This window comes from Colobus angolensis, unplaced genomic scaffold, assembly GCF_000951035.1.
Source record: "Colobus angolensis palliatus isolate OR3802 unplaced genomic scaffold, Cang.pa_1.0 Scaffold10, whole genome shotgun sequence".
Lineage (NCBI taxonomy): Eukaryota > Metazoa > Chordata > Mammalia > Primates > Cercopithecidae > Colobus > Colobus angolensis.
This window is the reverse complement of record NW_012110919.1, coordinates 9,950,302-9,966,861: the sequence shown is the minus strand read 5'-3', so window position 1 is coordinate 9,966,861 and position 16,560 is coordinate 9,950,302. Positions and strand designations below refer to the sequence as shown.

Here is a 16,560-nt window from a genome sequence, read left to right as displayed (position 1 = left end):
CCCTCTCTTCACTCAAATGCCCCTTTGCAGACACAGACTGGTATTCTGACAGAGACCCAAACTATTCATAATATGGGCTACAGGAAACAATATTCTCTCCACTGAATCTTCCCTTTCCCCAGGTGTGATGCAAAAGCCCTTGACCAAGTTTCTTTATAAAATAATCTACATTATTTATTTACTAAACAAATATTGAACATCTCAAACATAGAAAGGGCTCTAGCCAAGTCCTTCCTTTCCTTCCCAATCACTGAATTTGCTAATAATATTTATATTCATTTAAAAATTGGAATCATAAAGTTTACCCATCAATGTCACAGCTAAAATGGGGGCCAGAGACAACACACGTAAACTTCTTCTGAAAAGGCCTCAAGCTCACCATGATCCTGAGTATTATGAACGCAATAATAGTCTCACCTACCTTTATGCCTACGGCAGTACCTAGCATTCTGTCTTTCCCATGTGACTGGGTCATGTTTGCATGTTCACTATTAGTAACTGCTAAAAGTATACCCAATGGACTTTGGTAAACCTCACTGAAGCAGCATGCACTAACTTGGGATTTTCCAGAACTCACAAGTTTGCTTTGTAAAATACCAATGTAATCAAGCACATTCCACCAACCTGAGATTCATTTGTTTTCAGTCACTAAGGCCCTCAGTGATCACTTAGTTCAACTACCCAAAAAATGTACACCACCAAGAGCAAACCCTGACTGTGGACTTTGGGTGGTAATGATGTGTCAATGTGGATCCATCAGTTCTAACAAATGCACATATCTGGAGGGGGGATGTTCATAATGGGAGAGACTATGTATTTGTGGGGGAAAAAGGTATATGGGAAATCTCTGAAATGAGTTAGGCATTATCATTACATCAATTTTACAGATAAGAAAATCAAGGCACAGAAGTTAAAGAATCTTGTGCAAGGTCACAAAGCTAATGAGTGGCAGAGCCAGGCTTGGAACTCAGGCAGCCTATCTCAAGGCCAAAGCCCAGTCTCCCAACCATTACACTCTGCTGCCACCAAGTCATGGCACACCACCATTTATCACCATGCATTCCATACTTCAGATCAGCTTTCCCTTCATGTGCACAAATTAATGTGAATTTCTTGTCATTCAGTATGTACTCTGTGGCATAATGCAGGCAAACAACTAAATTATTTTTTCACTTACAAATAGGAATAATTTGGAAGTTAAGAACTTTTTAGCTTCTGGATACCTTCTTTATCTTACTGGCATTCAATTTATACAGCTTGGATTCTAAAGTAAACAGGCTCAAAAGGCCTATTTTCTTGGACACTACAGCAGCTGTTCCTTTTTACTTTTAATTTGCTCTGTGCTTTTGGATAGTCTCATTAACATGCTGGGTAGATGCAGGCTGGGTTATATCATAATCAGTTGAATAAGCTAGTAATCAAACCAGAAAGCAAAGGCAGCCTGATTGTCATTTAAATATACAAACTAAATATACAGGCTAGAAGTTCTTTCACCCTTAAGACATAACATCTATAGTATGTAAACCTATTCTGCTGCTTTATTTCAAGGTTCCCCAAGAATTCTGAAAATATGATCACTGATCTTAAAATTTTAACATCTTACAAGCCAGACTCTCAATTGTGTAATGGCATTCTGTGGAGGTCAGAGAATCAAATGATGTGGTCTCTAGAAACTTGGTGTCAAAGCTGAGCAGTTAAATTGTTCAGCAGCTAATATAGCCAAAGACTCCCCAGCTTCCAACACAGACAGCAATGACTCTCCTCTAAGCATTATCCCCAGAGCAGACTGAGTTCCAGTTTATCTTTACACTGAAGAAGAACAATTGGTGGTCATTTCTCAGGATCTCCTAATAACTGAATAAAGATGTAGGTTAATGCAACATTTTGTAAACAGAATTGTGTTTTCAATGAAACCTTGTAAAGGGATAATACACATCCTTTATTTTTTAAAAAAAAGTTATTGATATATAATAGCTGTACATATTTTGGGGGTACATGTGATACAATGTGTAATGATCAAATTAGGATGATTGGGATATCCATCACCTCAAACATTTATCTTTTCTTTGTGTTGGGAACATTATAATTCTTCTCGCTATTTTGAAATATACATTGTTAACTATAATTTCCCTACCATACTATCAAATACTAGAAATTATTCCTTTTGTTTATCTGTATTTTTGTACCCCTTAGTACAACCTTTCATAAAGCTAAAAACTGCCCTCTAATTTATCTTTTTTATAAGCTAGATTCTTATGGTGGTAAAATTGTAGCCATGTGGGTCTCATGTAACCAAAACACCAGTCATTCAAATATTTCCAAACAGTTATCCTGCCTTAGACAATTAATGAGAATCATCTCAGAGAATGTTTTCAGTAAGAAATAACAGTATCATAAGATCTTATTAGGAATCAATTTTAAGTGAAAAAGCTTCCAGAATGTCCAAGTGATCAGCCCAATATAGAGGAGTCCCCAGTCCCCAGGCCATGGACCAGTACTGGTCTGTGGCCTTCTAGGAACCCATCCGCAGGGCAGGAGGTGAGCGGCTGGTGAGTGAACATTACCACCTAAGCTTCGCCTCCTGACAGTTCAGCGGTGGCATTAGTTTCTCATAGGAGCAGGAGCCCTATTGTGAACTGCACATGCGAGGGATCTAGCTTGCACACTCCTTACGAGAATCTAATGCTGATGATCTGAGGTGGAACAGTTTAATCCTGAAACCACTGCCTGCCCCCCACTTCCCACCACCACCCCATCTGTGGAAAAACTGTCTTCCAAGGAAACCAGTCCCTAGTGCCAAAAAGGTTGGGGACCGCTGATACAGAGTATCATCTTCTACCACTTTTATAAGTAAGCCACTATTCAAAAGATTCACTTCAAGCATTCCCCTCTAGGTGAAGCCTCTGCTAACTCTCTGAGGTTGGTCTGTTCATTCCTCTCCTCTGTGCTTCCACCTGCTCATGAAAGCATGTCCCAGACCCCTTCTAAACTTTAGGGATTTTATTGGTTTACCACCTGCTTCCCCCATAGACTGTAAGCTGCTGAAAGACAGGAACCAAGCCATAAACATTGTGCCACACAGCAGTACCTTAGCACACACTGGACATTCAACACAGTCTTTTTGAGTGGATACATAAAAGATGCATCAAAAAAACACCAAAAATATGACCTTGAAGCACCACAACACATTCAAATCGTGACCTCAATCACTAGTAAGTTTTAAAAAGCCAATTTGCTAGAGAAAACAGAGGCAGAGACCTGGGTTTGAGTCCTGGCTTTTCTATTTACTAATTATGTAACTTTATTTTCATTTCTTTGTTTTTGAGACAGTCTCGCTCTGTTGCCCAGGCTGGACTACAGTGGTGCGATCTTAGCTTACTGTAACCTCCCCTCCCCCAGGGTTCAAGCGAGTCTCATGTCTCAGCCTCCCAAGTAGCTGGGACTACAGATGCCTGCCACAAAACCCAGCTAATTTTTCTATTTTTAGCAGAGACAGAGTTTTGCCATTTTGGCCAGGCTGGTCTTCAACTTCTGACCTCAAGTGATCTGCCTGCCTTGGCCTCCCAAAGTGCTGGGATTACAGGTGTGAATCACCACACCCAGCACTAATCATGTAACTTTAGGAAAGTTATATTTTCCTCATATGAAAACCAAGAATTAAATTTAAGCCTCACAAAGCTGGCTAGTAAGATGAGGGAAGTGAAGCGTTTTGTAAAGTATAAAGCAATACACTGCTGCTATTATTACTGAAGAAATTTCAAAAATATGTTGTTTTAAAGATTTTCAACCAACATAGTTAATTGTGAATGACATGGAAAACAGAACTAAGTTAAACACCCAACTTGCTAGTCATTCTAATGCCCCAAGTTTAGTATGGGGCAGTATGACAGCTCTGGACTGAGGGCATCCCTAACACTGTCACCAAAGCTTCCCCAAGATCTGAGGAAAGTAGTCCTGTGGATCTGTTTCATCACTACAAAATGGGGATAACGGTAACTGCCTTTTTTTTCTTTTTTCCGTTTTAATTAATTATTTATTTATTTATTTATTGAGACAGAGTTTTGCTCTTGTTGCTTAGGCGGGAGTGCAATGGCATGATCTCAGCTCACTGCAACCTCTGCTTCCCAGGTTCAAGCGATTTTCCTGCCTCAGCCTCCCAAGTAGCTAGGACTGCAGGTGTGCACCACCACACCTGGCTAATTTTTGTATTTTTAGTAGAGATGGGGTTTCGCCATGTTGGCCAGGCTGGTCTCGAACTCCTGACCGCAGGTGATCCGCCCGCCTCGGCCTCCCAAAGTGCTGGGATTACAGGCGTGAGCCACCGCGCCTGGCTTTTAATGATTTTTTAAAGTTTTCTCTGGTTCTTTTTTGTTTTCAATATTTTTTTCTGTTCTTTTTTTAGTTATCAAACTCATTTTACTGCCAGATTTTTTTTTTTTTTTTTTTGAGACAGGGTCTCGCTCTGTCACCCAGGGTGGAGTGCCGTGGCGCAATCATGGCTCAAAGCAGCCCTGACCTCACAGACTCGAGTGATCCTCCCACCTCAGCCTCCAGAGTAGCAGCCTTTTTACTCTGCTGGGTTGTAAAAGGCCCAACTGAGAAACAGGAAGTGAAAATAGCTTGGAAAGTATGATATAGGCTATTATTTTCTTTCACAGTTCTTGGGAAACTCTTACCTTAATATATCCTCCAGCAGAGATAAGCATTTTGCCATCTGGAGAAAAGCAAAGGTCAGTCACCCAGCCTCCATGGGTAGCAGCTCCTTCTTCTGAAAGCGGAGCACACAAGTGAAGAAGCTCACCGTTTGAGACATTCCATATCTACGTAAACATGATACACAATTCATTAACAGAGTTATCCAGAAGCTTCTCTAGTTTTAAAACATATATATGTCCATATATATGTATTCTAAAATTATTTTGCTAGACTTTTATAAACAATCCTATCACAGATGCTAATATTGCCATTTATTTCCAGTGACATTTAAGATATAAGCAGTGCTCCAATTTTTCAAATAAAGGTACATCAGAATAAGAAAAAGAAACAGAGGCATAAATGGTAAGAGAAAATAAAATCATCATTTGCAAATCTCTCCCTAGGAAATCCAAGAGAACCAAATGGAAAAGCTCATTAGAAAGAGTTCAGTAAGATAGTACACATACATACAAAAATCAATAACTTTCCTATACTCTGAATAATCAGGGAGAAAATTTTTTTAATGTACCAACAAAAATTTTTAAAATAACACAATTTTAAGAGAGACAATTTTTTCCTGCAGTGATGGAAAAATGAAACACTGCCTCATAACTGGTAAAGGAGCACATTCATCCAAAGATGCGAACTCAGAGCAAAATGAACATTTCCAAAGCAGCCCTGCCACTTCAGCTGACACACATTTATGTGACTGGTAGAGAGAAGGGTGGTTACTTAGTCCTCAAGCAGAAGAATCTTAATTTCCCTAGAAAGCCCATCTGATAACACCTCTATTCCTGCAAACTGTATACTCTTCTAGTCTTCTGCACTATATACCTATTCCTGGAGTTTTAAATCCTCCTTTGTAATGAAAGGGGGGAAAACCCCACCTTCCTCATATATACTGCTTACCAAAGTAGTCATCCCAATGCCCAAACTTTTTCAATCAGCTCCCCAATTCTTCTGACACAACTAAGTCAATTGACTCCTTTTACATAATTTCTAAGCTTTCAGCATGCAATACTTTCCATATGGTACTATATTTCCACAGACACAGAGAGAATAATATTCTATGTCTCGTAAAAAGATTGTTTTCTAAAAGTCAAAATATATCTAAAAAAAATAGACTGTTTTCTAAATAAAACTGGCATGGTTTGTATGTATATCTTAAGCACTGCAGAACAATAAATACTGGCCTGTCATGCAGCCTCTGACTCAATAAGGAGCCCTTCACTGCCCCCCAATGACAGAAATGTGAACCTCTGCACGATTTAACAGGCAGGCAGTCCACAGAGGACTGCAACAAACCACACTGTAAATGGCTATCAAATGGGTATAGTGCTAAAGAGATCTTTTCTTTCCAGAAAACAGCAGGATTTGCAATTCATTTATAATCCAGACCATAATTTACAAAATTATTTTCTTCAAATTCTGCTACCAGAAACAACCTTTGGTTCAAGTCCAAGAATTCAGATGAATCATTCTCAAGCTAATGGCAGAGAATGAACTGCAAATGACTAGAGCACTTGCCTCCTCACATATACAGGGAATGCTTCACTCTAACTCTAAAATGAATCCGTTTCTGCAGTGGAGTGCAGCTGTGAATACAATGTGCACAAGAAATAAAAAGAATGCCTCATCCAACCAGAACTTCAGGACTATGCTTCCCTGGCCCATGAACAAAGGTCCCCACTGTGAAGAGTGCTAGCCCAAGCTAGAGGAGGAGCAGTGCTCTCATGTCAGCAAACACCCTACCCTGATTTCTCCATTGTCATCTCCCGTTGCCAGCAGGGTACCGTCCACAGAGAAGGCAGAGCAGCGCACACAGCCACTGTGGCCCCTCAATTCATGAAGTGGCAAAAGGAGATCAAAACTCCAGATCTAGAAGGCAATTAGGATTGTTTAGCAATGGTACATTCACTCAAAATAAGCATCTGCAAACCCTGCCTTGAGTGCTATTCAGCCATAAATTCAATCACATGGACATTCTAATGTTTGGCAATTCATAAACTTTCATGAGATGCCCAAGTTCCGGGATGCATTTTTTTTTTTTTTTTTTTTTTTTTTGAGAGGGAGTCTCGCTCTGTCCCCCAGGCTGGAGTGCAGTGGCCGGATCTCAGCTCACTGCAAGCATGCAATCTTGTTAATTTTTCTGAGATTCCCTTTAATTACTCAAGTTAAATTCAGCTCAAGGATCAATGTCACTCCTTCCTTACTTTAGACCTACATGGAAGAACACCGAATCAGCTAAGAGCAGTCTGTGGAGTGAAGCAGACCTGAATGTGAGTCCTAACTCCACTGTTCACTAGATTCTTGTGACTAGGACAAGTCACATAAGCTTCTATAGCTTCATACTCTGCATCTATAAAATGAGGACAGTCGGCCAGGCGCGGTGGCTCAAGCCTGTAATCCCAGCACTTTGGGAGGCCGAGACGGGCGAATCACGAGGTCAGGAGATCGAGACCATCCTAACTAACACGGTGAAACCCCGTCTCTATTAAAAAATACAAAAAAAAAACTAGCCGGGCGAGGTGGCGGGTGCCTGTAGTCCCAGCTACTCCGGAGGCTGAGGCAGGAGAATGGCATAAACCCAGGAGGCAGAGCTTGCAGTGAGCTGAGATCCGGCCACTGCACTCCAGTCCAGGCGACAGAGTGAGACTCCGTCTCAAAAAAAAAAAAAAAAAAAAATGAGGACAGTCGTACCTATGATGTGAAGATTAAATGAGATTATAGAGAGTGAAATTACTAGGATGTGACAAGTAATCTTTAAAGGTTAGTCACTATACTAGCCTACTTCTTGGCAGCCAAATGCTGTTTTTTCTTTTTCCTTTCCATATTGTCTCTTGGTTTTGTCAACATTATTTAGCAACCACATACTGAAAACTACCAAGTTCCAAGCACCGTGAGCTAGAACTAGTAGTACAATAAGATAAACTAGTTACAGTCACTATCCTTGAAAAGTTTGTAGTTTAGTCATGAAGGCAGGCTCACGAACAGTTAGTGAACAGTTGTATAAAGTAAATGTTCTAACAAATGAATAAAATGTACTAGAAACACTGGAGGTAGAACAGCTAAACCTTGCTTGAGGGTCAGGAAACGCTTCAAAAGAGCTGCCATCAAATCTAGGTCTAGAAGGATGAGTCATAATGCTTCAAGGTAAAACAGTAGAAGGTTTATCAAACCAAAGTTAGCAGCATGCACAAAAAGATGAAGTTGGAAAGTTGGCTGGCACAGAGGAAACAATATGGCAGAAAAAGACGGTGATGAGCTAAGTAGTTGGCCTAAAAACCGTTAGGTAACAGGTGTTTCAACAAGAGACACAGCCAGTGGTATGGAAGATAACGTGGAAGAGGTGCAGACCAGAGGCAGGATGCTGGGACAGTCCACCAGTGGTGGAGGAGGAAAGCATGGTCTTCAGGGTGGTGACAAGAAGATAACTCTAAGGTGCACTAAAGAGTCATCAACAGAGCACAAAAGACAGGATGGAGTCCCTGACGATTCCAAGGTTTGTAGTTTGGAAAGACTGGTAGAAGGAGAAAAAAGGAGAGAAGGGAGTACTTGAGGTCCCCAACCAAGCAGCATCATTTACCAGAATGTGATTTTAGACACACATCAATTATATTACATTAATTATATTAAAATTATATTGTCAGTGTATAATTAAATGTAAATCCCTTTCAATGATTTTCATTGCCTACAGTATGCAGTAAGGTTGCATTTGATTATAGACAAAAAGTAATCCATAAGGATTACTTATGGAAGTCCTCAATGTATTTCATTTCATTCATTTGATACCAACTAAATGCCAATGGGCATCGTCCAAAAGATCACAAAATATGGGACAGACATGTAGAGAGCAACTGTTATGTCCTGTTGTATATATTATTTGGACTCATTATACATAACCACTACCAAAGTTTTATGCATGGTTTCAACTGATTGACCTACCTTTGCAGTCTTGTCAGCAGAGGTAGACGAAAACTTGGTAGCATCATGAGAAATGTCACAAGAAAGTACTGTACCCTGGTGACAGACAAAGTCTTTTTCTATTTTTCCAGTAATAATATTCCATACCTTAAAAAAAAAAATTGGAGGTTGACACTTTTAAGAACATTTTATATTAAAAAGCATAATCGGCTACAAGACAGATCTATAAAACGAGTTTTAGTACACTGGCTGTTCTGACCCCTTTACTTTAAATGTGACTAACAGTATAAATGCTCATTAAAACACAGCAGATGTAGGTGACTGCAATGAACAGAAAGCAAGCATGAGAAAAATAAAAAAATTTTAATGTAAGTAATTAGCCTTCAGTGGCTTTTGGCTGCCTCAATATAATCACTGCAATATGAGAATACTTTTTCAAAAACAAACAAATTTATACTTCAAATTACCTTCACTGTTCCATCAAATGACCAAGAAAGCAGTCTTGAATTTTTCAAGAGTCTAAAGTCTTTCACTGTTTCCTGATGGGCTTGTAGAAAGACATATTCCTCCAATTGCCAATTCCATACCTGAATATCAAAGAAATATGTCTGTTTAATCCTCCCCCGATCCTGTCTCATTGGAGGGGTGGACAGAGTGTACATTCTCTTGTCTAAAGTTTTTTACTCACACGGCATTTCAGTAAAACAGAGAAGAATAACAGAGAAGACTATGGTGTCCACATTTTACAGACAGACAGAAGCTGGGGTTAAGTAAATTGACTAGAGGCAAAATAAAATATTTTTCCTCCTAAATAAAATTTGTTTTCTTCAGTGGCTTGGAGAACAGTTAATTATACCAGAAGATAGAAAAAAAAAAAAAAAAAAAGAACACACAATATGCCAGTGAGCTCACCATCTGATTGAATTTTCCTGAGAAAATTATCCTAATTACATAGTCACAGATTTCTGAACCTACAAGCTGGGGAAGTCCACAGATCCTGGCTCCACTGAAGCTGGCCTGGGAAGGTCAGTTGATCAAAGCAGCTTCAAACCAAAACACAGAGTTTCCAAGGTTCAAATATCTCAGCTATCCCCCAATACAATCCTCAAAATGACAGAAGTGAGAAGCCATTGTTTTTCACGTGCAGCTTCAGGAGGAGCTCCTCAGACATAAGGAAAGGTGTGGGGGGATTGAAATAACATGAGTAACTAGCACAAAATATGCATACAAATGCATCTGAGACACAAAGGTACACAGAAGTTTATTTTTATGCGCTATGTAAAGGACATCTCTTAATTACTAAATCAAAGCAACTGTATTTAGAGCTCTATTAATACTTGACTTCAAATTAACTTATTTAACAAATGTTTATTTAGTACCTATATGCAAAGCAAATATGAATCAAACAAGGATCTAGCATAAAGAAACTTAAGAGTTTAGCAAAGAAAATGAGAAATACAACAAGAAACCCAAAAAAAATCCTACAATATAAGATACAATGATAGAGATAAAAGTTCTGTGAAAGTCAAAAAAAGTAATTGCTTAGAGAAAATTTGGTGGAGATAACACATTCAAAGCAGGCTCGAGGAATGGGTTGAAAGTGTGATTCACAAACTGAGAAGGGTTCTTCAAAGGGAATAAATGTTGGAGTTAAAGTATAGGAGCAGGGAAACGTCAAAAGGGGCCTGCTCATGGTTCCATCCAACTAGAGCATACGAGACGCAGAAGAAACAGAAGAGAAAAAAGGTTGGGAAGGTATCCAAAGAAACAGCCCCGTGGGCCTGATGAAGCCAAAATTCTGAGGTATGGGCAAACAGGCCAGCTCCAAAAGCATAAAAAGATAAAGAAAAAGCAGCCACCACTACAGGTATGCATATGAGTAACATTCTGAGTCTAGCTTTTTACTGGCCAATGTTAAACAGCAGAAATATCTTTAATCAGACCTAGGCAAAATCTTAAAAGAAATGACATCTCTTCTTCCCCTTTTTTTACTTCTTTTTCCATCACATTTAGCAGTCGCCCTCCCCACCAAGCCCTGGCTTTCAGATCTCATCTTCTGCCTCAGAATGCTCATTCACAGAAGCAGGATATCAGGAGCATAGGGTCTTGCATGCAAGCAAGAGAACTTTAGAAGACAAACTGGAAGTGAGAGTAATTCTAAAGAGAATGAATTAGTAATTTTCAAATTTTAAGAACCCAATGAGATATGCTAGGGGAAGGGGGAGAAATGGACGCTTTTCTGGCTTCCCAAATCAGACCAGAGAGGAAGGGCACCCCATGTGACTAAGCATAAAAGACCTTAGTCCATTTCTACTAGGAACCTCCTGGCTCTCTCCTCCCCATTTCTGGGCTTTACTGAACTGGAGGATCAATGGCTATGCTGAACAGCTCCTCCTAGTTTACAGACACTGGCTGTTGTAGCTTTGCCTGATTCAATGTTCATTTCTAACTTAGTATCTTATTTCTGCCCTCTGCATCAAGAACTCAGATAGCCTTCCTAAGCAGATATAATGAAGAATCTGACAACCACTGAGGGCAGATTAGGAATAGCCTTTGCAGCTTTTGTTACAGAAGGTTTCTGACTAGGCAATGATGATGAGTGATTTTTTGTTGTTGTTGTTGGACTGAACATACTGTGCTAATTGAATAACCTTAATATCACTAAACTTCTACCATCATTAGTCAAATGTAAAAGTTGAGTCTGGGGATGTCTCTATCATTGACTATGTTTGCAATGTATATATACTTGTAGAATTTTTTCAGCTATATGAATAAAATTTAAATTGTAGAAATGCTAAGGAAACTTTTCTTTTCTTTTCTTTTCTTTTTGAGACAGAGTTTTGCTCTGTCTCCCAGGCTGGAGTGCAGTAGTGGGATCTCAGCTCACTGCAAGCTCCCTCCCGGGTTCACGCCATTCTCCTGCCTCAGCCTCCTGAGTAGCTGGGACTACAGGTGCCCACCACCACACCTGGCTAATTTTTTTGTATTTTTTAGTAGAGACAGGGTTTCACCGTGTTAGCCAGGATGGTCTCGATCTCCTGACCTCATGATCCACCCACCTCGGCCTCCCAAAGTGCTGGGATTACAGGTGTGAGCCACCGCACCCGGCCAGAAACATTTCATACCAGCAAGAACTAACACAGTCTTATATACTGGCTCATGTAAGCATGGGTAATACTTGGCCTTCATTTACATCAAGGTAAAGGATCAAAAACCACCAAAGTAGACCTCAATTTTCACAATCCTAAGAGCGATAATCAGGTGAGTTGATTCTTCAAATTTTGGCAATAACTTCAGCTCAGCAAAGATTTACAGAACCCTTACTGTATTCTAGGCATTAGGGATACAAAGATGATTAAAACAAACCTCCATATAATCATTTACAAAAACTTTAAAAAATGAAAACAAAACCCAACCAGTCATTTCTTGAAAATATCTACAGAGTTTTATTACATTTAAAACACTGGAAATGTAAGAAGCATTCTGAGTAGAACAGAAAAAGAGGAAGAAACACAACTACTTATTTCTATAATATAATACCATATTTCTAAATATAATCTAACTCCTTTTCTAAAAATATTTCTAGAAATTATTCTTCCCTCTAACTGAGAATACCTGAAATCGTCAAGCTGGTCATAAAAACCTTATGAATTTAACTTTTGATAGAAAACTACATAGTATACAATGTCTCAAAAGAACTTCATCAAATGTAGTTTTTAGTTTTACCTATTTCAAAGACATCTAGAGAGGAAGAAAGGTGAATATTACACTGAGTTTTACAGCTAGAACACCAGTGTCATGGGAGCCTATAACAAATAAGTTTCTGTACTGAAGCCAAATTTCATTCGAATCATACTCCTTCCTAGGACTCACACAGACATAACATTAAAAGATCTTTTTCCCAAAACCATTTTTAACAATATAATTAAATATTGCCACCACAAGCAATATATATATATACAAATAAAAGAATATAATAGCTTCCACTGAACATATGCATTATCTCCTTCACTTCTAAAGCCCTACTAAAATGGCACGGTCAAAAGAATGACAAAGGAGATAACAGCAACAAAATGCGGGAGGCTGGAAAGCAGGAGAATGGTAACTGACTCAGCAAAGTCAAGAAAACAGAATCCTAAAGGCATTAGAGAAAGTCAAAAGCGGCTGGGCGTGGTGGCCATGCCTGTAATCCCTGCACTTTGGGAGGCTGAGGCGGGAGGATCACAAGGTCAAGAGATCGAGACCGTCCTGGCCAACATGGTGAAACCTCATCTCTACTAAAAAAATACAAAAAAAAAAAAAAAAAATTAGCCGGGCATGGTGGCACGTGCCTGTAGTCCCAGCTACTCAGGAGGCTGAGGCAGGGGAATCGCTTAAACTCAGGAGGTGGAGGCTGCAGTGAGCCAAGATCGTGCCACTGCACTTCAGCCTGGCAACAGAGCAAGACTGTCTCAAAAAAAAAGAAAAGAAAAAGTCTAAAGTAACAAAATCGGCATTATGAACTCCCAAAATGCTCAAAAATGGAAGGTACTAAGTATACCCAAAGGAGGAAATGAGGGTGGGGCTAAGAATATAAGTATTAGGAATTAGGAGGCAGACAATCCTAAGATAGCCACATGGTGTTCACCAGAAAGTGCAATGGACCAACTAGAGAAGAGTAGCAGACACTGAGTGTGAGGGGGCTGGGTACAGTCTGGAAGGACTGGAGCAATGTGAGCCTTGTGAGCTCATAAAATTAACCAGGACAACCCTACAATGAGGAGAAACCACAGGGAATAGAATCCAAATGGAGTATAACAAGGATAATGGCAACAAAAGAAAGAAATAGAAGGTCCAAATAACTGTGAGGGAAGGAGATGGAGCAAAGAGATCTCCTAAGAACAAGGCTATTATATATTTGAGATGGGATTTGCTCTGTTGCCCAGGCTGGAGTGCAGTAGCATGATCATAGCTCACTCCAGCCTGGACCTCCTAGGCTCAAGTGATCCTCCAACCTCAGCCTCCTGAGTAGCTGGGAGTACAGGCATGCACTACCACACCTGGCTAATTTATTTTATTTTGTAGAGATGGGGTCTTGCTGTGTTGCACAGGCTGGTCTCTAACTCATGGCCTCAAGCAATCTTTCCACCTCAGACTCCCAAAGTGTTGGTATTAAAGGTGTGAGCCACTGCGCCCAGTAAGGCCATATTTTTAATGCCTAATGAAAACAAGAGAAGGAGCTGCAGACCTGTGAAGCTAGAAATGCTGGACTTCCCCACTCCTCCAAGGAGTTTAGGAAACTTGATTTCATATAAAAAAGAAGGCCAGGCATGGTGGCTCACACCTGTAATCCCAGCACTTTGGGAGGCCAAGGTGAGCAGATCACTTGAGATCAGGAGTTCAAGACCAGCCTGGCCAACATGGTGAAACCCTGTCTCTACTAAAAATACAAAAAATTAGCTGTGTGTGGTGTCAGGTGCCTGTAATTCCAGCTACTCAGGAGGCTGAGGCAGAAGAATCACTTGAACCTCGGAAGTGGAGGTTTCAGTGAGCAGAGATTGCACCACGGCACTCCAGCCCGGGCAATAAAGCAAGACTGTCTCAAAAAAAAAGAAAAAAGAGAAGAATTGCTGCTGAATCCCAAAGTTACTATGAGAAAAAAGGGAAGAAAGTAGACAGACAGTGACAGCAAACTAGAAAGAAGAATCTCGGAATTTAAGGGCACCAGCACAACTCAGGGTAGAATTACAATTCTGATAATGAGGGATCAAGGGAAGGTTTACATACTAAATGTTGAGATCCAACATCTATTAATACTTCCTGTTCTCTTCCCCAACTTAGCTCTAAGAACCTGCCAGCCAGGTTTATCCTTCAGGCAAGAGAGCAGAAAATTCCTCTCTAGGAATCTGAGGAGACCAAGACAAAAGACCTGAAGATACTCAAAATAAAGGTTCCCCTTTCAGATCACCTTTTAGAGAAGATCTCAGTCAACACACAGAGCTTTCAACCAGTTGTTTAGCACACATCTCTGGTAGCTAATACCACTGAGAGCTAAGGAGGCCTTCAAAATAGGAGGTCAAAACAACCAAACAGAAAAAAGCAACTTGGAGGGAACAGCAACTATGCAGCCAAATAAAAATTTATGGGGAAAAAAATTATATATATAAGCCAGGCGCAGTGGCTCATGCCTCTAATCCCAGCACACTGGGAGGCCAAGGTAGGTGAATCACCTGAGATCCAGAGTTTAAGACCAGCCTTACCAACATGATGAAACCCCATCTCTACTAAATATACAAAAATTAGCTGGGTGTGGTGGTGCATGCCTGTAATCCCAGATACTCAGGAGGCTGAGGCAGGAGAATTGCTTGAACCTGGAAGGCGGGGATTGCGGTAAGCCAAGGTGGCACCATTGCACTCCAGCCTGGGCAAGAAGAGTGAAACTCCATCTCAAAAAACAAACAAACAAAAATTACACATATATGTGTGTGTGTGCGTGCGTGTATGTGTGTGTAATTTCTATATATATTATATATATTTATTTACCTGTCTGTGTGTATATCTCCTCAGAGAGATAAAATACTCTATCTACAAAATAAGAATTTAATGCATTAGAAATATAATAGTAGAAATGAAAAACTCAATAAAATGGCTGGAAGGCAAACTGAGGAAAACTCCCAGAAAACAGAGCACAGTAGGCCAGGTGCAGGGGCTCATGCCTGTAATCCCAGCACTTTGGGACGCCGAGGCGGGAGGATCATGAGGTCAGGAGTTTGAGACCAGCCTGGCCAGCACGGTGAAATCTCACCTCTACTAAAAAAATACAAAAAAATAGTCTGGCATAGTGGCATACGCCTGTAATCCCAGCTACTCAGGAGGCTGAAGCAAGAGAACTGCTTGAACCCAGGAGGCAGAGGTTGCAGTGAGCCGAGATCACACCACTGCACTCCAGCCTGGGCAACAGAGTGAGACTCCATCTCAAAAAAAAAAAAGAAAGAAAGGAAAAAAAATAAAGCACAGTATAAAAAGATGAAATGTGGAAAAAGAAAACTAGATTATCGGTCCAGGAGATCTAACATCTGAATAATGGTTGTTACAAAAAGAAAAAGCAAACTGGAACAAAAAGGAAAGAATCAAAGAAATAATCCAACTTCCATGAATTGAAAAACAAGTTTCCAAATTGAGAAGGAAGACTGAATGTCCAAAACGATGAATAAAAACTAACACCACAGTATATCATCAGGAAATTTCAAAATTCTGGGGACAAAATGAATACCCTAAAATCTTCCAGAGAGAAAGATTAGGCAGCAAAATGGCTTCAGACTTTTCAACATGAACTTTGGAACTTGGAAGAAAATGGAACAATGTCTTCAAAGTTTTAGTGTAAAATAATTTCCAACTACACCCAAAGGTCAAATTTTCCTACACTGCATTAAGACAAAAAACGCATTCACAGTACCCTTAGTACACAGTGATCATAATAACAGGAAGGATCTAAACAAAATTTCGTCATAATTGGGATAAATGGATTGATAAATGAGTGTCTGTGAACATGTGCATGCACATAAGCTGAAGGCAGGACAGGTGGGAGAAGGAAAAAAGCGACATCTTCCTGTAGGGAATTCGATAGATAATTTCTCAAATGGTAAAATCAAGAAGAGCACTATAAGCATGCCATACAGAGGCATGAAGGTAATATCAAAAGAAACATCTAAAAGCTAAAAGTGGTGCCTCTGGAGAATGAGAAATGGGGGAAAGGGTCTACTTTTCATAATAAATCTTGTAATACTACTTGAATTTCAAAACAATGTGCTTTGGGACTTTAATAATCAAGTAAATTTGAAAAGAATATATAGTGGCCGGGCGCGATAGCTCAAGCCTGTAATCCCAGCACTTTGGGAGGCCGAGACGGGCGGATCACGAGGTCAGGAGATCGAGACCATCCTGGCTAACACGGTGAAACCC

The 16,560-nt window shown here is 40.0% G+C and overlaps 1 protein-coding gene across 6 annotated transcripts in view; it reads right to left on the bottom strand.

The window, feature by feature from the left end:
• Positions 1-16,560, bottom strand: part of APAF1 (apoptotic peptidase activating factor 1) — a 95,152-nt gene that overhangs the window by 3,361 nt on the left and 75,231 nt on the right. For 4 of the 6 annotated variants that reach the window (XM_011934545.1, XM_011934564.1, XM_011934551.1 and 1 more), the window contains 4 exons: positions 9,087-9,206; positions 8,641-8,766; positions 6,448-6,573; positions 4,677-4,820 (listed from right to left, as the gene is read on the bottom strand). The exons of 1 other annotated variant lie outside the window; for it this stretch is intronic. In XM_011934545.1, coding sequence (XP_011789935.1) covers positions 4,677-4,820; positions 6,448-6,573; positions 8,641-8,766; positions 9,087-9,206 — 516 coding nt within the window. The remainder of the gene's footprint in view (positions 1-4,676; positions 4,821-6,447; positions 6,574-8,640; positions 8,767-9,086; positions 9,207-16,560) is intronic. One more of the 6 variants, XM_011934556.1, reaches the window with a different exon arrangement.